Source organism: Simochromis diagramma, unplaced genomic scaffold (assembly GCF_900408965.1).
Source record: "Simochromis diagramma unplaced genomic scaffold, fSimDia1.1 OVJJ01000545.1, whole genome shotgun sequence".
Taxonomy (NCBI): domain Eukaryota; kingdom Metazoa; phylum Chordata; class Actinopteri; order Cichliformes; family Cichlidae; genus Simochromis; species Simochromis diagramma.
In genome coordinates this window covers 7994983-8016613 of record NW_024387371.1, presented here as the reverse complement: position 1 = coordinate 8016613, position 21631 = coordinate 7994983, and the positions used below count along the sequence as shown (strand labels likewise).

At 42.0% G+C, this 21631-nt stretch overlaps 1 protein-coding gene across 5 annotated transcripts; it reads left to right on the top strand.

Moving 5' to 3' along the window:
• The first annotated feature begins 1482 nt into the window (after positions 1-1482).
• On the top strand, positions 1483-14854 carry meak7 (MTOR associated protein, eak-7 homolog). 5 transcript variants are annotated; one of them, XM_040008235.1, is made up of 10 exons: positions 1608-2730; positions 2928-3031; positions 3144-3296; positions 3572-3835; positions 3913-4057; positions 4158-4369; positions 8128-8314; positions 10428-10546; positions 11465-11644; positions 13515-14854. In XM_040008235.1, the coding sequence occupies exons 3-10, from the start codon at positions 3150-3152 to the stop codon at positions 13638-13640; spliced, it is 1380 nt and encodes a 459-aa protein (XP_039864169.1). In that variant the 5' UTR covers positions 1608-2730; positions 2928-3031; positions 3144-3149; the 3' UTR covers positions 13641-14854. The 5 variants fall into 5 exon arrangements, with proteins under 5 accessions (XP_039864168.1, XP_039864169.1, XP_039864170.1 ...); XM_040008234.1 differs by lacking the exons at positions 1608-2730; positions 2928-3031 and adding an exon at positions 1483-1601; XM_040008236.1 differs by lacking the exon at positions 2928-3031 and having other exon boundaries at positions 1608-2123.
• Positions 14855-21631: the final 6777 nt, after the last annotated feature.

Here is a 21631-nt window from a genome sequence, read left to right as displayed (position 1 = left end):
CGTTAAGTTCCACTACAGTCAACAGAAGTTCACACTGTGAATGTGTGTGGGTAGGTCTTTACTATGAAGTAGAGCAATGCAGAATCAAGCAGACATGAGAGCAAACTTGCAGAAAGACTAAAAATCTGGAAGGTGTGGTTCTAGGACTAAGCAAAAGCCTAGAGGCAGTGAGGTTCAAATTCAGATGGAGGCAGGTGGAGGTCCACCAGAAAATGTGCCTAAGAAGCACTTTAATTCATTTTGCTGAGCTTCAGAAGAGTGATGATAACTCCATTTAGTATTCGTGCTACCAAAACTTCACTGAGTCGTTCAGGTTTATGACCCAGTTATCTGTGGCTTTATTGCAGTGGATGCACTCCGGGGTTGGTCTTCTAACTCTCAGGTTCTTCTTATACTGCACTCTCTGCTTTGCCACCATATCCTGTTTATGTGACGCAAGCAGATGGCAATGCGTCACCTTCATATTCAAAAGCCCTCATTACAATGCAACACATCCAACTCCGAGCACTCACACAGCAAATCTTATGCCCTTAAAAGGCATTTTTCCAACTGCCTGCTGTTTCTGCAGAGGACCTTCCCGTCTGTCTTTAGTTACTCTCGTGGCCCCTCTACTGGCGAAAGAGGGGACGGGAGCATGAAAACAATACAAGCTCTTTATGAGGGCTGTATGAGTCACACATTCAGGTTTGAGACAAAAGTACGAAAACTGGATAATAAATTACTATTTGTTTCAGTTTTTCAGGAAGAGGAAAACTACAGAAACTGTTGAATGAGTCTTCTTTTTTTTAAAAATATATCCTTGAGACCTTTGTATCATTTTCTTTGTGGGTATTTTGAGAGTTTAGAGTCTCTTTGTAGTTGTTTTTCTTCTTCCTGTGGTTCTTTTTTGTCTTTATGGGATTGATTATCGATTTTAATAGTTGTTTTGTGTCTTGTTATCAAGCTGTGTTACTTCATGTATATTCTAAAAACCAGGAGCCCTCTGATGTGACGGGCCCCAGGATCTGAGTGTGCTGAAAGAAATGAGATATGATGCAAGCCGATTTATGTGGTATTACAAAGTCTTTCCTTTCATTTGATAAAGTCACATTCACAGTAATCTCCTGCCTATGAAATTATGACGTTTTTTCAAGGATAAATATGGCCTTCATTGGATATTTTTTAAAAACTCCACACATGGTTTTTCATAACGCTACAAATTTTACACTTTATCACTTCATATGCACATATGACAAATGCCTGCTAAAAATAAATGTTTCAATATTATCATACCCATGTCACTTTATGTAAATATTAAAAAATGATGTACGTCGTACAAATTGCTCGAATAGTATTTATAGTATACCATTTATTTTTGAGTATATAGTATTATCTATCTGATAATCATGTTCAGAAATATTGTATGAATACAACTGGTATTCCGGTATTTCAGTATTGTACCTGAGGCGCTTTGAACGCGCCCAGGCTGCTCACGCGCATTGTTTCCGCCCCCTCCCTGAAGCGCGTGGACATTTCGTTCTTTCATTGGCTGTTGCTCCTGCAAGACCCGGAAGTGTTGCTGTCACAGGATGGAAAGCTTTTAGCAGCTGTTTCATTCAAAGGTTTGCGCCTCACGGACACATTTACTGTTATTGTCGGAGACCGCGGTGCATAAAATCTGTCTTCGCTAATCAAACACGACGTTTTCGGCGAAGGATAATCATGAAGCAGTGCTGGGCTCTGTTACTTTAACCCCAGCATTCATCCAGGTGTCAGCTAACCGCTGATGAAAAGTAGCCTGGCTAGCTTCGTTTTAAACGCTCTTAAATCACCTCTGTGTGTATCTTTAGAATAGCCAAGGACGCCTCTAATCATCGGGTGGAAAAACTTTCCTGTCAATGCAATGATAAAGAGTAATTTTGTCCTCCTTCCCGGGTGCACCTGCGATTCCTGAGTCCAAACAAAGATGGCCGCGTCCACAGAAAGTAGTTAAAACTGTCGCAGGTTACTCGGTGAAGCTGCTGTTTTTTATTCTCGGATGGTTGGATGAGTTTTTCGGGAATCTAGAAACGCCTTCAGAAAGACAAAGATTTTAAACGTGTTTTCAGGCATCAGCAGCTGATTAAGACAGAAAGAAAACACATGTAGGTCCATCCGTCCATGTGTGCTGGACTACATTATAAAAACTAGCGTTTCTGCTGTTGTGTCCTTTCCATTCATATTAATCGGAGGGGCATAATATACAGGCCACTATGGAGTCACCACTAAATGATAAAGCTTAATCAGCACTGGGAGTGCAACGTATTCACTGAGCCAGTTAGTGAGCCCACAGTGGCGCTTTCACATCTGCCTAACCAGGAGAGATCTCAGGAGACGCTGCTGTAGTGAAGCAGCTGAACATAATGTTTTATTAATCAGACAATTAAGTTCATCATAAAGCATCTAAATGCTGCTGCTCATTGTGTCCCAAAGCCCTGCAATCCGGGTCCAGACATGCCTGTCACATGTGTCGATGTTCACCGTTCAGAGGTCATCCTGGTTAGAAAGAACTAGGAACTTGCCCAGTCCCCTCCCACCTAACTTGGTAGCCTGCCCCCTTTTATGATGCCTCTGAAGACTGAGCCCATAAAATCTTCAGAAAGTGTTTAATCAGGTGGCTTCATAAGGGAGCAGAGTATGATTTTCCCTTAGACTTCTATGCAACCAGAAGTCTTTTTGCAACCATGGGAGTCGCCCCTGCCGCCTTTGCAGGTGCACATTGGCTTCACTATTTAGGCTTAGCTACATTTTTGTCTTTGGTATAATATGTATTCTTCTTAATTTCTAAACTTGATTAATTTGCTCGGCTCACAGGAGGTTTTAAAAATTTATCATCGAATTCTTTTCATTTTAGCTTCTTTAACCGAGCCCATAAACTCATCACCTGTTTTAGCTTCTTTGACTTTTAGCCCTGTGACTGCCTGGCGACCTGTCAGGGTGTACCCCGCCTCTCGCCCAGTGGTTAAAATAATAGCCGTTGCTCCTCTTTTCATTGATATCGATTTATCTTTAGGTTGGTTCAAATGTAATATTGCTTTGTTTTTCTTTGAATTGGATTCGATTGCCTGGCAGTACGTACACACAATGATGATTTCCATTCTGCTGTACTTTGTGTGTGACTGCAGAACATCATGGGTAACGCTGAGAGTGTGGTGGTGCAGAAGCGGCTGGCCCGTTTCCGTCCCGAGGAGCGACCCGTGGTTGAGGGGGTTTTTGACAAGCTCCAGGGTGGTGCTGGGGGCGCCGCAGGGAAGACCATAACGCTGGAGATGCTGCAGGTGTGACTGTGGAAGCAGTACTAAATGTTTTCAAAATAAGATTTAAAAGTGTGTCAGCAGATGGAACAGGTAAAAGCCTGAATAATAGTTTGTATGTAACATCACGACTTCATTACATCAGGTTTCACATGTTTTAAGAAGTCCAGTTTTCCATTTGTACATCTTTAAGCTTTTCCTATCAGGCAGGATTTGTTTTTGTGACTATGATGCTTTGACTACTTGGTGTAGAGGTGCTTTCTGTCACCGGGTTTCTTTAAACATTTTGTTTCTCCCAGTCATCAGTGGGCAGCGTGGCACCGGGCTCGATGGTGAGGAGGGTCTACCGGTGCATGTCCAGCATCGACCCTGGACTGGCAGCTCCAGCAGCCACGGGGAAGGCCGGATACGCCGGCCCCTCTGGAGTCAGCCGAGAGCAGTTGATCGTCTTCCTTGCAGACACTCTGCGGGGAACTGCAGAAGAACGTGCCCCCCTCATCATGGCCATGTCCCAGCATGCGGCAGGGGCGGCAGCGGTTGTCACATGTGAGCAGGTGGTGGAGGTGAGTAGAGTGTAGTGTTGGTTTCTGCAGCATTTGTTGTCTGTGCTTCTTACAGCACTCCTGCTCTTTCACTAAAGTTCCTCCAGGACCTGGTCTCTGCTGTAGTTCAGATTTTGGTCCACAGAGGACGCCTGCAGGGCTGGAAGCCAGAGAGGATGGGTGACATCTCCCTGGGTGTAAAACTCCTGGCAGAGCAGATGTGCTCTGAGCTCAAACCATCAGGTAGAGCTGATTTGGAAGTTCTTGAATATTTTAGAAACTCTGACTTCTACTTCTCTGACTTAATCTACTTTAAATCTACTACTTCCCCTTTTCTCATTAGATGAGGGGGATTGTGATGTTTCCTGTCTGGAAGACTGGATCTTCAGGGTACAGCAGGTATCACAGTACCTGGAGCTGCTGGTAGCTGAGGGACTGAGTGTGTCTTTGAGCAACCGGCCAGCCCCGACGCTGCTGCCCCCCTGCAGGGAGACGCCTTGGAATGAACTGAAGTGTCTACTGGACATCCCCAGCCTCATGTTTCTGGCTCCACAGGTCAGTATATACCAGCATATTTTTGCTTTTTTATGGAGTCAAAAAAACCAAAAAACTTTCAGACACCCTGAAACATTTTGGTGTTACACTTCTGTTTAATGAGAACTTAGTTGTGTTACTGCAGTGCAAACAGCAAACATATAAACTGTATTCAGGTGCTCTAGATTTTAGAAACGCAGCGATCCAGCCGATTCTAGTTCCAACATGAGACCTACACCTTGACATCAGTTATCTGGTGCTGCTTCAGATGTCTCATACCTGTGTGACATTAATAAGCTGTTTCTCGGTGTGAAGACAACAAATCTTTCCTTTATTTGAATAGAATAGAATAGAATAGCCTTTTATTGTACATGTATGTACACAGCAAATGTACACAGTACATGTACAACGAAGTGTAATGCTGTAGCTACACTTGCAGTCTATGTATGTATGTTCAGTAAGTAGATCTTTTTACTGGCTGCACCTGATGTGGTCTGTACAGGTGGGTGCCAAGCAGTGTTGGCCAAGTTACTTGAAAAAAGTAATCAGTAACTAATTACTTCCCCCAAAAGTAATCCTGTTACTTTACTGATTACTTGTTTTAGAAAGAAATTAGTTACTTAGTTACTTTTTAAAAACACGATGTACAACCTGAAGAGGTGATAAAGCGATAGATCTTTCAGCCCAATTCTACTTTTTCTGCATAATCCATCATACAAAATGTAATCAAATGGAAAAGTATCTTTTTAAAACTTGTTTTATTAGTTTTAATCTTTTAACTTTATGCATCAAGCAAAAATTTAATCATATGCAACATTCTCTGACTGGAAGAAATTAGTTTAACATTTAAACCTATTTTCTGCACATTCCAGCACATAAAATAAAATAGTTTTTTGTGTTTACACTCACAGCAGAAAATAAATAAAATCAAAGAGTAGCGGTCCTGTTGCTCTATTTTCACCTGTTTAGCAGGAGTGGGGCAGGTGGAGGTTTGCCCTGGTGCAGGTGTGCCACAGCCGTCATGTCAGTGGGAGGATCCGCGAGTTTCTCTGTGAGTTTCCCATTACGTCGTAGCTACTCGGTGCTTGCTCGGACGTTTAGGGTTTTTTTCGCTGTAAAAAGAAGTTTTCTTCCCACGCAGTGATCAGCGGACACTAATGTTTTTGTCACTTTTTACGGAATCAAACTCAAAGTAAGGTCAGTACTTCCACGCTTTAAACGCTGCACGCTCATACTCTCTCCGCACTCGATATATGATCCATTGTTGATCTGCACACAGCTGTTGTCACGAACGTCGCGCTCGCTTACATCATTGTGAGGAGACACTCTCGCAAACGAAATCACGGTTTTAGTGACGCAGTAACGCAGCGTAATCCCTTACTTTACTCGTTACTTGAAAAAAGTAATCAGATTACAGTAACGCGTTACTGCCCATCTCTGGTGCCAAGTAAGAGCAACACCAAGACATTATTCTCTCATTTTAGGATTTTTTGTCATCCTAAATCAGCAAACTCATATTAAATGTAGCCAAGTCAAATTAACGTTCACAAGGCTCGAACTATCCAAAGATGTTTCTCCAAACTTTCATTTTTCTCAAGTTGCTTTTGTCAGTTGGATAATTAACTCTTGAAACTTTGCTGACTTGAATAACACAGGTCTGCAACCAAAAAAACAGAGCAAAGGCTCGAGCGAACTGTGAAACTAAACACTCATTAATGGCCAATCTTTACCTGGTTAATCCTCTCGTCTTAATTCAGTTCAATTCAATTTTATTTACACAGCACCAAATCACAACAACAGTCACCTCGATGTGCTTTATAGTGTAAAGTAGACGCTACAATAATACAGAGAAAACCCAACAATCATGTGACCCCCTATGAGCAAGCACTTTGGTGACAGTGGGAAGGAAAAACTCCCTTTTAACAGGAAGAAACCTCCAGCAGAACCAGGCTCAGGGAGGGGCGGGGCCATCTGCCATTTGGGTCGATTTCTTTATCAGTCTCCTCTTAGACGAGACTGATTAAAAAAAGTTACAAAATGTTATTGTTAGTGTGTCATGACAGCTTTTAGAGATCGAATCGGATCGCTGTTTTTGCCATAGACTTCCATTAAGGTTTTGCAGTCACATGACCGCTAATCATGTAACGTTAACTTGCCTGTTTGCATCTAAGACGCTGTAAGGTCAAGTCACGCAGGGCTTGAGACGGAGCCACCGACCAGGAGCGAGTGTTTGCAGACATGCTGGCATCTTCCATATTTTGCTGTAATGTTGTTCTTCATGTTAGTAAAACGGGAAAAACATTCAAGTAGTAAGTTTAGAGACCAAGACAAGCAAATAGCTCTGACATTTGGCTTCTTCCTTTTTACTCTCTTAAGTCTTTTACAAGCTGTTTTCTGTTGATTGGAGAAGGAATTACTTGATTAAATATTGCAACTCTAATATGAGTCTCTGGTATATTTATGAAAGCTCGGGGTGCTTTCATGTTCAAACAAGGAAAAGCCTTCTTTAAACCATTAAAACAGAAAGTAGCCGCCTACATAGTGTTCCTTGTAATTAACCAGAATCTGTAATCAGAATCAATGAATCGACTAACTATTGCAACACATTTATCACCACCAGTCTATCAGAATTTGCTCAGATGTCTTGTATTGTTTCACTGCTTTTACTGATATTGATCACAGGTAAACATGTAGCTTTAACACTTACGACCCATATGGAAAAGATATATATAAATCTTATGAAGTTTGTATCTGTCTTGTATAAAACTTGTATGAAAAGCATACAAGAGTGAAAACAGATATAAGATCCCTTGAAAAATTATATAAATGAAACTTGTATGTTTTGGATACTTACTAAAACAATATATGAACGCTTTCATGAGTAAATCATAGAAGCCTTATATGATTCACTATATGAAGTAGGCCACATCTGAGTCTTTTCCATATGGGGGGTTCAAACAGATCGATGCAGGTGAAAGAGGCCTGTGTGCAGAGGCAAAATGACAAAAGGTGCATCACTGTCCAAATATTTACAATAAAAGATGTACTCGCTGAATGTGTGTGTGTTCTTCTAAACATGGCCGTGCAGAATGGAGAGATTGTGGCTTGCAGCTTTCTCAAGAACTGCTCGCCTGCTCACGAGTGAGCGATTGAAGTAGTTTGTCACAGGAAACCAAAGACAAAAGCAAGTGTGTGAACCTGTCCGGCTGTGTCTCTGAGAACTTGTTTGAGCTTCAGACAATCAAAGATATGAAATGTTGTAAAAGAAATTCGATCAACTCTCATGTTCGCACGCCTTCTGAAGGGCCTGTTTGAGGGCTAAGACTTGGTTTTAACTTCTAGGTAGAGTTAATTTTAGGTTAGGGAGAGGCTGGGAGTGCATTCATTTAAATGAATGTGCCAAGCAATCATGCTTTTGTATTTATATACTCTACTACAAACAGAGTGGAGCGGGCAGTAGTTGCTGTCTTTGAGTGGGGTTGGTCAGTGGGTTTGGCACAGCATTTACTCGTCTTTCCAGCAGCTCACATGCAGAGTGTGGTGAAAGCTGCGAAGAATAGGGGGAGTGTTAGTGGGATAACAAGAACTAAAAGCACTGAGTCATGCAAAGTGGCGAAACAAGACATTCAGTGATCTGAGTAACAAGAGGGGAACAGGTTCTCCGTCACCTTTCAGACTCCCGATCCACCTCCTCTGTTGTAGTGTGATTTTTATTATAACAGCAAATCATTCATCAGATGTCACACATATTCTTCCACACGTCACTTTAATCTCACCAGCTGCCAGATGGCTACAGCGCCCCCTGGAGGCTTGTGTTTTCCACTCGGCTGCACGGGGAGAGCTTTACCAGGATGGTGGCCGGCCTGATGAAGCAGGGGCCCACCCTGCTGCTTATCAGAGACACCAAGGGGCAGGTCTTTGGGGGCTTCGCCTCCCACACCTGGGAGGTCAAACCTCAGTTTCAGGGTAAGTATGCCAAAAGTATGCCACAGACTAATGCTCCCACTGCAAAAGAGCTGAAGTCCACCTCATTTTTATTCTTGCACTGTATTTGGGTAGCTTTGCATGATTCACAGCTCGAAATGATCCTTCTTTAAGTGGTATTGTCTGATGCAGCCGCTCAGGGAGAATTTAACTGTGTGGTGATTTGGGAGTTTCTGTAATCAGAATCATATAAAAGGACAGATGCATATATGATTTGCCACGATGTTACTTCATTAATGTCATTTTTTTCCTCCAAGCTTTCCTGTTTCCTCTAAAATGTAAAAAAGGCCACAAAGTGAATATTTTAATATTTTATTCTAACATTTAGCCAAGTGAAATAAATCATTCTGATTGTGGTCCTACAAGAAGGGACCGCACAAATCACAGTGACCTGTTTTTGAGAGCTGCTGGCACTGTCATAAAACCAAGTAATACCGTACATCCAGATTTAAAAGAAAAATCAGTGAGTGTTTAACTTCGCGGGTTCGAGTCATACCTGTCTGTTGCACAGGCTTGAGTGGCCGAACAGGAAGTTACTTTTTTTTTAAAGAAAACTAAAAGTTCTTTGATGCTGTGGTTTAGACACGATTCACATGAAACAAGCCACACATAAAAACTTTGTTTCTAGCTGAATTTCTTCATCTTTCTGAAGCCGCTGTTCTCTAGTCTAGAATAGAATAGAATATATTAGAATCAATACTTTATTGTCATTCAGAACATACACCAGTTAGTGCATATTAAGCGTGATTTAGATGTCTGTGGAAGATCTACATCGTGACTTAAGATGTAACCCCTCTTAGCCCACACCACAACTTTCCACACCATCCAGCTAGAAGGCATGATGTCGATTTCTCTGTCAAGTATGTTTCATTCATTAGAATTACGTTTCAGTGCACTGACTCACCTGATTTTGCAGGTCTTTGGTCCCCACTGCTGTCACACTCCACAACAAAGACTTCATAGCTGACCAAACACACGTGTGTTTGCCGTATGTGCAATAACACTAGGTGCAATTCTTTTTTAACAACGTTGTATTTTACTCAGTTGTGTATATAGTATTTTATTTTATTCTATTGTGTACAGTATCTTATTCTTATTCATATCATCTCATCCTATTCCAGTGGTTTTTTTATTTTTGCTATGTAACTTTGCACTGTTCACTTACTGCTGTAACAAAACAAATTTCTCATGTGTGGTGAAGCTTATCTCATCTTATCTTAACTGGACTGATACAATATTTGAAAAAAAACACAGCAAATCTAAAAATTATAAAACGTTTAAAAAAAAGCACCTAAGATAATTTTTACAAATATTTATACATATTTTGTTATATTCCTTTAATATTTTATATGTAAATATATAACACATCTCTGCTGGCGTGTGGATTTTAGCATCAAAATGACAATGTGGATTAAATGGATGCATAACTTTCTCTCTGGTAAAACCATTGGTGCTGTATCAAACAACGAGCCGTATTACTTGTCATCAGTAAAACAGCTCCAGAAGGCACCAACATTACAGAAATTATTTCTTTAGTCTTTTTAAATGTTGTGGATTTGGGCAGTCTGTGGGCCTCGACTCATTTTGAAGTCTGCATTAACGAGAGGAGCTGCAGTTCTTCTACATTGGCTTCATTTTTCTGACCCAGAAGCTGCTGCTCGTTTGGAGCAAAGAGCTCTTAATAAATCGCTGCGTTACTGTTTATGCTTCTGAGCCGTGGCTGCGTTTTAAACACAAACCTCTTTGCTATTCATCCTTTGCAGAACTTTTTTTTCTGTGCATATCTTGAGACATCTGTAAATGTCAAATCACTGAAACATCATTTGGTTTTTCTCTAAGGTGCTCCACAGCAGTACGTAATCGGATGAGATTTACAGCTCAGTAAAAGATTAACCACAAGAAAGAAAGTGTGTCAGCTCTAATAGATACAAATATGTCAGGCAGCAGGTAGAGACTCATTGAAAACACGGATGAAATGAAACACTGAGGAAGTAACACCACTGCTTTGAATACTGTGGGCTGTCCCTTGACTTTCCTCTCACATCTTCATAATTTGTATATTTGTGTGTGTGTGTGTGTGTGTGTGTGTGTGCAGGTGACTCCAGATGCTTCCTGTTCACTGTGAGCCCCAAACTGAGAGTTTATACAGCAACAGGATACAACCAACACTTCATGTACCTCAATCAGAACCAGCAGACCATGCCCAACGGACTGGTGAGACCACACTCGTTCAGCTGGAGAGAACTTATTAATGTTCCTCAGGGCCTGTGCTCATCACAGATATCCTCAGACATAACCTCTTACTTTTACCAGAGCCTTAATATCTTTAGAGAAGCTGTGTGTAATTTAGGGAACATAGCAGTCTGTGTGAAAGTGAATTTTAAAAAGCTTTGTTTTTTACCCTTTTATCTAAGAATTCTCCTGAGGTGTGTGCTGAGCATGTTGGTTATCTCTGACCTGATGGTAGCAGTGTTGGCTCACTGATCCAACAGCTACACTCAGTGATATCAGTGTCACCTGTTGTTGTCACAGTGCAATGACGGTGTAGTATCTGTGCTTCAGGTGTAATGTAGAGCTGCGCTGTCTTTGACATTTGAGGGTCTACAGATGATAGTAGACAGAAATCTGCCAATGATGACTCGAATAATTGGACAGCAGAATTAAAAAGAGTAAAAGTTTCGATTTTGTCCAGAATCAGAAGAGTTTCAACAGAAAGTCCCACAGAAGTGCAGAATATCTCATCATCATCTCAGCGGTGCAGTAAGCAGGCTGTAATACTCAGGAGCATGTGGCTCTGTACCTCATACAGCAGCTATGTTCAGCCTGACCTGACAAACTAAGCACATCTTCTGATCATTTAGAAATCATTTGAACATTTCATAGGTTCCTCAGCGTGGACGCAGCGGCTCCTGTCCACGTTTGGACAGGAGTCGGTTTCTCAGGCGTTTCACTTTGACTTTCACCTGCTGGTTAGATTTCAGCATAGAAAGGTACTCGGTTGGTTTCCTGAACACAGCGGCAAAAAGGGACGATATTTATTTATTTGCCCCTGAGTGGCCCCCGAAAATGATTTGTTTTGTGTGACCTGCTTGTGTTAACTGACATAAAGATGTGTTGTCTGGTGTTCATCAGGGGATGGGCGGTCAGCACGGCTATTTCGGCCTGTGGCTGGATAGTGACTTTGGCCGTGGTCATAGCCGGGCACGACCCAAGTGCACCACGTATGGCAGCCCTCAGCTCTCTGGAGACGAAGACTTCACCCTGGACTCCATTGAAGTGTGGGCTGTGGGAAAACCCCCAGAGCCCGAGGAGGTCAGAGTACTTGTTCAAATTCTTCTATAAACTCGGCAAAATAAAGACCCGTGCTGACCTAGAGTCAGAAGGTTCACACTGGGTGTTAGTCGGTGTACCTGGAGCCAACAATGTGTGGCTGTCTGAACACAAACAGCCAAACAACATCTCCGTCAAACCAAAGAAATACATGTTTCCATTTTGTGTGATTTGGGCCTTAACTAAAGTTTCTCTTTAGAGCCCATTTTTAGTGTTTGCAGCTTTTATGTCTAATCAAAAGAAAATTGCTGGGATAGTCGAGCAGGGCGACATGAACAAAAATATTTATCACCATATACATTTGAAAATTTGCGATAACGATATAACTGACGATATAATTGACACGAGACAAAATACTTTACAACTCCACAACTTTATTAGTGCAAAAAAAACCCATCAATGTATTTTCACTTAAACAAGCAGCTGTTTTTTATCTGCATTAAAGTTATATAAAAATGTAACAGTGCAAATGCAAATTCCTCGCTGACAGTTTAACCAAAAGGCATTTCCAGTGGAAACTGGCCGACACATCCTCAGCATAACCATGTATAATATCCACAAAACTTAAAAAGAGCTTATACACACACAATACGGTAACATTATGTTGAAGCACAGTACGTATCACTCCGCGAGGCTCCGCCTACGATAGCCGTAATGCTCCGACAATCCATCAAGCGGTGCGGCTTCGTAGCTCAGCAAAGTCGCACTGAAACATTTGACAGATTTTCGAGCGCCGTGTACATAAAATCGTTTCGAGGTCAGTAAACACAACCAGAGTTCATACATAAGGCACACGGGATTATAAGGGGCTCTGTCGACTTTCAGAAAGTCGACAGAGACACACACACTCGGATGCTCCAGAGAGGACAAAGAGGAAACATGCATTATTCCTTCAAAGTTCCTGACTAACAGACAGAATCTCCTCTTTAGTATCCCTGCATACAATATTGTGCAAAAGTCTTGAGCCACCCCTCATTTCTTCATATTTTATTTCCAAGGAGCAATTCCTTTTAAATTCAAAGGACTCCCGAGCAATCGTTCTCCAGGCTTTTTGAAGCTCTTTCAAATGTTTTCTTTGGACATTGGCGGCTTTTTCTGTCCACTCCCTGTACCTGATCATTTTCACAGTTATTCTTTAGATTTCTTTCAAATTAAATGCTTAAATTACATTTTTAGGCACTTTGCCACTAGCAGCCTGTCATAAAACACATCATTTGTTCCCATTACTTCTGTTGAATCTACAAGTAATACCAAAGATAGCACAGTTTGACAGAAATAAAATAATATTGTGCAGCAACAAGGTGATACCCAAACAGCTATTAGTCAGGTGGCTTTGTCATAAACACGGGCCTCTTTTAGGTCTCTCTTATTCTTATTTCTGCCACGCCCACCACTGTAACCAACAGTCTCTGTGTCACAACACAGCTCAGCCTTACATGTAAATGTATGCAAAGACTTCCCATCAAAACATCCTCCTAAATAACCTTTAGGGATCAGTAACTCTGCAGGTTTAGCAGACAGACCAGTTTATCGCCCAGTGTGCTATTACTCCACAAATCTCATTTTATGTTACTTTCCTAAATTATTTTTCAAGGTAATTAATATGCACAGAGCACTAACTTTTTGTGCAGTTGTATATTGCATTAATAATATATGAAAGTACAACATTTCACACAGCAGAATTTGTCTAATGGCAAACTCACACTGAGGAGATTTTGTTGCACTCTAATGCTGATCAGTGCATGCACAGAGCATGCACTGCACCACGAGAGCTGCAGTTCTTCTGCATGAACCTGCTGTTTCCTTTAAAAACTGTGTTTTTATTTTCTGTGCCTATTATTTTGCTTTACAGGGTGAGGAGGGCGGAGCTAAGAAGAGCATCCTGGATGTGGATCCAGAGGCCCAGGCCCTGATGGAGATCACAGGGAAGACCATGCACAGTCAGGGCCTCAGAGAACCAGAGGATGACCAGGAGTGACTGTAAACACACCCAGCTATATATCGCTTCCATTCATGCCCCCCCCCCCCAGTCTACCCAGTTACTAATTCATGTGGATTTAAAGGGAGCTTAAAGGTGGTCTGCACAGTGTGGTTTGTCACCAGTGTGCAGGTTTCAGGCCTGCTTTACATCAGCGAGAGCACGATGGACGTGTTCACATTTGAGCTGCACTGGAGTGAATTCATTTCATCACTATTAAAAAACACAAAGTGAAGAATCAGACTGAAGAGACGTAGCTTGGAGGAATAATTCAGGGAATTTACAACACTGGCGATCACAGCTTCTTTTTCCTTCCTTTTTCCTTCCGGTAAAGTTCACGAAGACAAGAAACAGAAACTTTGATTACCTGTTTTACAAACTGGACACATTCCTGGATTTACTATTCCTTACCAGTTAGCACAAAGTCCAAATCCTGACTTGGATTCTGGGCAGATAAGCTGAGTAATTAACAGCTTAAAGCGAAATAAACAAAGACTGTGGAATGCTGCATCACAGCAGGCGTGTAGCGTCTGTGCAGATGTGATACTGTGAATTTCATCTTTTAAGTCACGTGTGATTTTATGCTTCAGTGTTTTAGACTGATGAGCAGGTCTGTGGTTGATCAGCGAGAGGATCAATAAATCTCTATTTAATCTGTAATCTAATCTGTATTATATTACTTATAAAGTGAAATATTTCAAGCCTTTTTTTATGCTTTACTTTGATTTTTTTGGTGTTATTTTCCTTCTTACTCATATGAACAGCAGAGTGAGCTGGTCCAGAGAAGCTGCAGCACTTTACTTGTTGCACTAACTGGCTGTTATTCATTTAAAAGGCTGTTTTGCTGTTTTTGCAGCAGTTTACAGCAGCAGCTGCTCTGCTCCGGTGTGAAAGGTGAAGCAGTGTGCGAAGATGGGTGCTGCTCGCTACTTTAAATGCTTCCATGGTTGATTCTTCGACTGTATTTAAAAGATAGATGTAGCTGAAGTGTGTTAACCTTGCATTCTGTCTGATGGCCGGGCAGGGTAAAGTCTCAGAATGACGTCTGCAGACTGTAGAGGGAAAACATCCTCCAGCTCCCTGGATCTGTGTCCATACTAAACACTTCCGATGTGTATTTATTGTCTCAGTCACTAGTTTGAGCCCCTAATAAATAAAGCACAGTTATGGTTCCCAATAAGCTCGCAAGGAATAATAAAGTACGGTGTACTCTACCATGTGACTAAGATGCTTCTTCAGAGGTTGCCACTTGGCAGACATCTATAAATTTTAGTCCCACTGTCGGGATAGTCAGTTATTGCGACCACACCACAAGTAGGTTTATGGGTGCAGCTTGCTATCCAAGAATTAGCTGATAGCTTATCTTTCCACCCACAGTTGGCAGCAGACAAAGGCTTTGAGGCTTCAAAGTTCAGACTCACCATTGGAGCCATCTTCGAGTGGCCACGAGAGGATCAGCAGAGAGTTTTCGGCGTTTCCATTCTGGCTTCTTCTATCAGTCCTGTGGGCGGAGCTTGTTAGTTCTGCTCACAGACTTCATCCATGTGCTGCAGAATAAGGCGAGCTTTGTAAATGTTCAGGTTGTCTAAAGATGGAGCAAAACTAGAAGTGACATGTGTCCTGCAGTCTCATGCTTGTGATGTCAGCTGCAACCAAAATGATTGCAGGTTTGAGCCGATATCACCTGAAGTCGCCCGTTTACAAGACGCGCTAGCTTCTCTTTGGCACAGTGCAAGGAAGTGGTGACATATCATCCATCTTCCATCATCCATATTTAGGCAGTGATGCAGACCTTTGCCTGAGCAGCTCTGGCACTGACTCGTTCTGTGGTTACGCTGATAAAGATCAGGATTGCAGAGTCCAGGAAACCTTTTCTTCACGTCGCCGCCAGCTCATTGAACTGAGGTGGTGTAAACTGAGAGACTATTGGGATCTCTACATCAGGCCCACAAGACAAATGAGCCACTGACTGAGCTCAGCTGTTTGTTAAGCGAGCCAGTTAATTCACACCCGCTTAACTGAATTGACATTCCCAAGAAATGGCTGGGTCTTACCATCAGCAGCCAGACATCTGGCTCAGTTGTAGACACAGGCCTCTTTTAGGCCTCTCTTATTTCTGCCACACCCCACAATTGTAACCACAGTCTAGTGTGTCACAGCTCAGCCTTACATGTAAATGTAGGCAAATGCTTCCCCTAAAAACATCCCCCAATATAACCTTTAGGGATCAGTAACTGAAGAACTAACAGACGTGTTGTACAGAGGTGCAGCTGATAGCCTTCCTCTGTCCCAGCACTCTGTAAATCTCACTTCACTGAACAGTTTATGGGAAACAGCCCTCAACCTTTTATTTTCAGCTCAGGACAAACACAACCTGTCTTTTCGTCGCTGTAGAGCCACTTGATCCACGAGCAGCTTTAGGAAATCCACTTCTGTTACACACCAGTCGATATGCTGTGTTAATATAATGTGTTCATGTGTTCAGCTGCACAAACAGGAAATCGGTAATGTTGCATTAATACGGTTGATGGATGTGAAGACACAGAAAAGCAGCTTAATGTTATTTCTTTATTTAAAGTGACCACAGAGTTCAGTCAGCTGTTAAAAAAGTGCACGGTGCAGATTTTGTTCACTCAGCTGGAACAAATTAGACTGTGTGAGTTAGCATAGCAAGTGTTAGCAACATGAGCTCTGAAATCTGGTGTATTCATTATTTATTGGTTATTTTCTGTGTGTACACTTTATTGTAGCTACTTTGACCCATTTCTCACTTTTGCTCGAATGTGACTTTATGTCCGCCGGCACGACGCACAGACGAATAACTGCTAATACAAACAGCTGATCAGTGGCTCTGTGTTCACCTCCTCCCGTCTCGCCCGCTCCTCTCTCGCTATCATGCAAATTACTGAGACAAGTTACACATGCAAATCTATCAGATAATCTGACAGCACTTCAAACAGCAGCATGACGGCTCTGGGCCCATAAACATTTATGTTTATTGTATTTGTATAAGGAAAAGATTTAAATATTATATTCCCAGAAATGAACGTAATCTGGGATCCTTTCATATTTTACACTCTTTGGAATATTTTCTCCAACTTAGGCTTTGTAAAATATTTGACTGTGTCGTCATATTTTCTAAAATATTCATCTTTGTAGCTTTTTCTTCTTTGTCTGGCAGAGCAGGGTTTTTATTCTCTTCATCCTGATCCGCACACATGCTGACTTTTCCATAGTTCTGATGTCACCTAGTAAACCTCAAACTTAACTTGCTATCAAAGGACATATTACATTTACTGTTTTATTCACTTAAAAGGAAATTCAGCTGTAAATAATCATTCTTTGCTCAGAAGAAGCAGTGGGAAATTTCCTCTCTGAAAATAGGCCGACTATAAATGCAGAGTAAAGGAAATGAGGCTGTGCTGCCCTTTTTTAAAAGATATTTATAAAACATTTGATGAACAAATGCTTCCAGGACGTTTCAGCGAGTGAAAATACTCATGATCCTTCTTTGGAGTTTGGACCTATGACTAACGCAGGTGAAACAAATGCCTACGACATCCCTGGTTTATAATAATTTTTCACTCACATCCGGTGAGCAGCCACTTCAGATACACCTGTTCAACTGCTTTTTAAGACGACCAATCAACCAATCACATCGCAGCAACTCAGGTGTGCTGACATGGTCAAGGTGACCAAAATGTGACATCACCTGAAGAAGATAAAAGCATCCAGTGAGCGGGTGTAAACACCTTGATGTCAGATGTATGAGGAGAACGCTTTGAGCTGACTGGAAGGCAAAAATAACACCAATAAAGATTCATTACAACCAAGATGTGCAGAAGAGCATCTCTGAATGCACAAGACACAGCAGCAGAAGACCAAACTGAGAAACCGAGACTACAGTTTGCACATTTTCAGTAAAATATTAGTACCAACTGAGCATCGTTCAAACACCACTGCCTGCCTGAGAATTGTCGATCATGTCCATCTCTTTACTACGACCGTGTCTTCTGATGACTGCTTCCAGCAGGATGACATACCGTGTCACAGCGCTCAGCTACCTCAAACACAACATTGGGTTCACTGAACTCAGATCAGTCCAGCAGAAAACCTGGGATGTTTTGAAATAGGAGATTTGCATTATGGGTGTCCAGCTGACAAATCTGCAGCAACTGTGTGATGCTAACATGGCAACATGGACCCAAATCTGTGTTTCCAACACCAGCCCAACGTGTGGCCAGTGTGTATATAAGATGTTTAAAGCAAGAAATGAAAAAACGAATGTACTTTCACTTTAGTAGGATCTGAGTTACAGGGGTTTAGATAAAGAGTAAGATTTGTGGTCTGTAGCTGCAGAAACAGTCAAAAAACGATTTTTCATGATGATAAAAAAAAATGCCTGCTTTGCATTTCACAATCAGACTGTTGTGGCTAGATTCCGCTTTTATTTTAAAAATGTATGCTAGAATAATGTTAGTTGTGCTCTGCTCACCTTTCTTGCGAGCAGCTTTCTCCTCCCCCACTCCCTTTTTTTCTTTTATAATACCCTGCGTTCACTTTCTTGGCTACAGACATGACTCAGAGTTAACATTACTCACATTGATGGAAAAACTTAGCTGTGCTATGTTGGTGAGTCTGAGATGTTTGCTCAAAGTTACAAAGTGGCACATAGAAACAGGCTGAGCAACAACAACCCAAATTCATCAGGAATCTAATATGGAATGGCATCATACTGTTATTATACTGTTATAATATTGTCACTGTACACGTGTACAATGGGATACAGAGCATCTCCTACTCAGTGCAAACATGTGGGAAAAGAATGAGGAGGTGCACAGTTCTGCAGCACTATATCCCACATAGCAGACAGGCCTGGCCCGGATCTGGTGTCAAGCCGGCACTGCTGGCTGACTGGTGTCATGGTAAGTGGTATGTCATCCAGATATGGGCCAGGCCTGGTGTAGATGGCACTGTTTATGTGATGGTATGCTGCATCTGGCCTGATTGTGGTTTGGTTTATGTGGCCCAGGCTCATAGAAAACAGGTCTGGTTCGGGTCCGGCATCAAGCTGGCACTTCTGACTGACTGGTGTCATGGCAGAGTCTATGTCAACCAGATGTGGGCCAGGTCTGGCAATGCTCCACTATTTATGTTCCTATTTTAGTTAGAAGACCCAAATGCCATGTTGCAATACTATACTGATATGGTAGCCAACATTTCAAATGCAGGTTTGACAGGTTTGTGAGTGTACACTTTATCCAAAACCTAGTGACGGTTTACTCATGTTTACCACTTGGTGGCTGTAGCTCAGGAGGTAGAGCAGGTCACCTACTGATTGGAAGGTTAGTGGTTCGATCCCTGGCTGCTCCAGTCTGCATGCCTGCAAGACACTAACCCCAGTTGCTCTCTGTTGCATCCATTGGAGTGTGAATGTAGTTAGGAAGCACTCAGTTTAGAGAAAGTGACTAGGGCATGTTCTATAGAGTGCTCTGGGAGAGTAGGAAATCACTATATAAGATTTACAGTCTGAGCAGAGTTTTGTCGTGTTACTTTTGTACTATTATATTTCAGCAGTATTATTTGATATATTGATATAATGTTAATTCTGAATTATATAAATCATTCAATTCAAAATAAATTTGCTGCATTACCTTTTGTGATGGACCGAGTTGAAAAACAAAGTTCAGACTCACCATACAAGTGGAAGCATTTTTAATGCTTCCACTTGTATGACTAGCCACTCAATGCAGCTTATTTAATGTTTAAACTGCAGAGATTAAATAATTTTGCTGCTGGAAAATCAGCATTTTGTCATATTTAAAATATATATATATATATTTATATATGCCTGAGGTATTCAGGCATATATCTGCTGCCAGTGAATACCTCAGGCAGCAGAAACCCAAGAAAGAGGAGGGAGACGAGGAACCATCATGGAAGGACAGGGCCCTGCACGGTATGTACCACCGGCAGATAGAGGAGGTGGCTGATACCCAGAAATCCTACCAGTGGCTGGACAAAGCTGGACTGAAAGACAGCACAGAGGCACTAATCATGGCAGCACAAGAACAAGCTCTGAGCACAAGATCCATAGAGGCCGGGGTCTATCAAACCAGGCAAGACCCCAGGTGCAGGCTGTGTAAAGATGCCCCAGAGACAATCCAGCACATAACAGCAGGGTGCAAGATGCTAGCAGGCAAGGCATACATGGAACGCCATAACCAAGTGGCCGGCATAGTGTACAGAAACATCTGTGCCGAGTATAACCTGGAAGTCCCGAGGTCAAAATGGGAGATGCCCCCAAGGGTGGTGGAGAATGACCGAGCTCAGATCCTGTGGGACTTCCAGATACAGACGGACAAAATGGTGGTGGCTAACCAACCGGACATAGTGGTGGTAGCCAAACAGAAGAAGACGGCCGTAGTGATCGATGTAGCGGTTCCCAATGACAGCAATATCAGGAAGAAGGAACACGAGAAGCTGGAGAAATACCAAGGGCTCAGAGAAGAGCTCGAGAGGATGTGGAGGGTGAAGGTAACGGTGGTCCCCGTGGTAATCGGAGCACTAGGTGCGGTGACTCCCAAGCTAGGCGAGTGGCTCCAGCAGATCCCGGGAACAACATCGGAGATCTCTGTCCAGAAGAGCGCAGTCCTGGGAACAGCTAAGATACTGCGCAGGACCCTCAAGCTCCCAGGCCTCTGGTAGAGGACCCGAGCTTGAAGGATAAACCACCCGCAGGGGCGTGCTGGGTGTTTTTATATATATATAGATATATATATCTATATATATATCAAAAATAATCAGTTTCTTAATGTATTTTCTTTAAAACACTCTTTTAAAGAAAAAAAAAAGAATATCATAATTATAATAATGTGTGTGAATATGCATATTAGATAGTTTTGGTGAAATACAAGCCCTCTACAAAGGAGGGAAAGCCCCGTAACTTCCTTTGAAACTAAATATGTTCCTATAACAGTAGACAGAGCTACAGAGCCATGGCACCCTTACCCAGTTAGCTACCAGATAATGACCAGCACTACTTGTGCATTAAATAAAAGGACGAGTAATGTTTGCCGCACTGTTGCACACACAGCACTCTCATTTGTTTCAGACAACTTGCCACCGTGTACATAATAGCCTAATACTCCTGTGTTATATAGACTATAGTGTACACCCTGCTTACTGGTTTTTGTTGCATCAGTCTGCATCTCCCAATTAATTTGTGTGTGCCCAGGCGGCAAAAAATGTGCGTGCTCTTTGCAAGCTTGTTCCCGGCTCCAGGTGCCGCACTCTGCCATCAAGGGCGAACATTGGTTAATGGTCCACAGCCTTTTTTCTAAACTGAGCACCTGATGGCTTTGAACTTTTCTTGTCCATCTTCCATTGGTTTTAATTTTGCACTCCAGTATGAACACAAATCCCCCAACCCGAGGATCACCACAACATGATCTAACACACCTACACCTTAGTTCACAGATTCACTTTGTCTAGGGTGCATTTCTGAGATTTCACACAACCCAGGATTCAAATCATGAATAGATGATGGGCTTGGATTTACATCATTATGAATGAAATGTGCTCTATTTGGAAGCAGCCGGCCCCTCCCCTTTCGACAGGTTGTGTGTGAGACTTTAAATCATCAAACTGTAAATGATGAATTTTAAATTGTTATTGATCCTTTACCCCGAGTCCTAAAGTGTATATTTATTTTCTTACTCATTTTATATTTATTGTTTGTTTCCTTGCACTGCTGTAACTGGAGCCTCGTCATCTCGTCTCTCTATATACTGGACTGTAGCGGAGATGACAATAAAGTTTACTTTGACTTCAGCAGCGAGCAGGCGCACCGAGGGCTCTCGCGCTCACTTTTTGTGTATAGAGTTTCAAAAAAACATTGGTGCAAATTATAAGTCTGTATTATAATGTCTGGTGTTTTCGTGTCTGTTGGTTTGTTTTTATTTTGTTTTATTTTGCGAGTTGGTTATTAG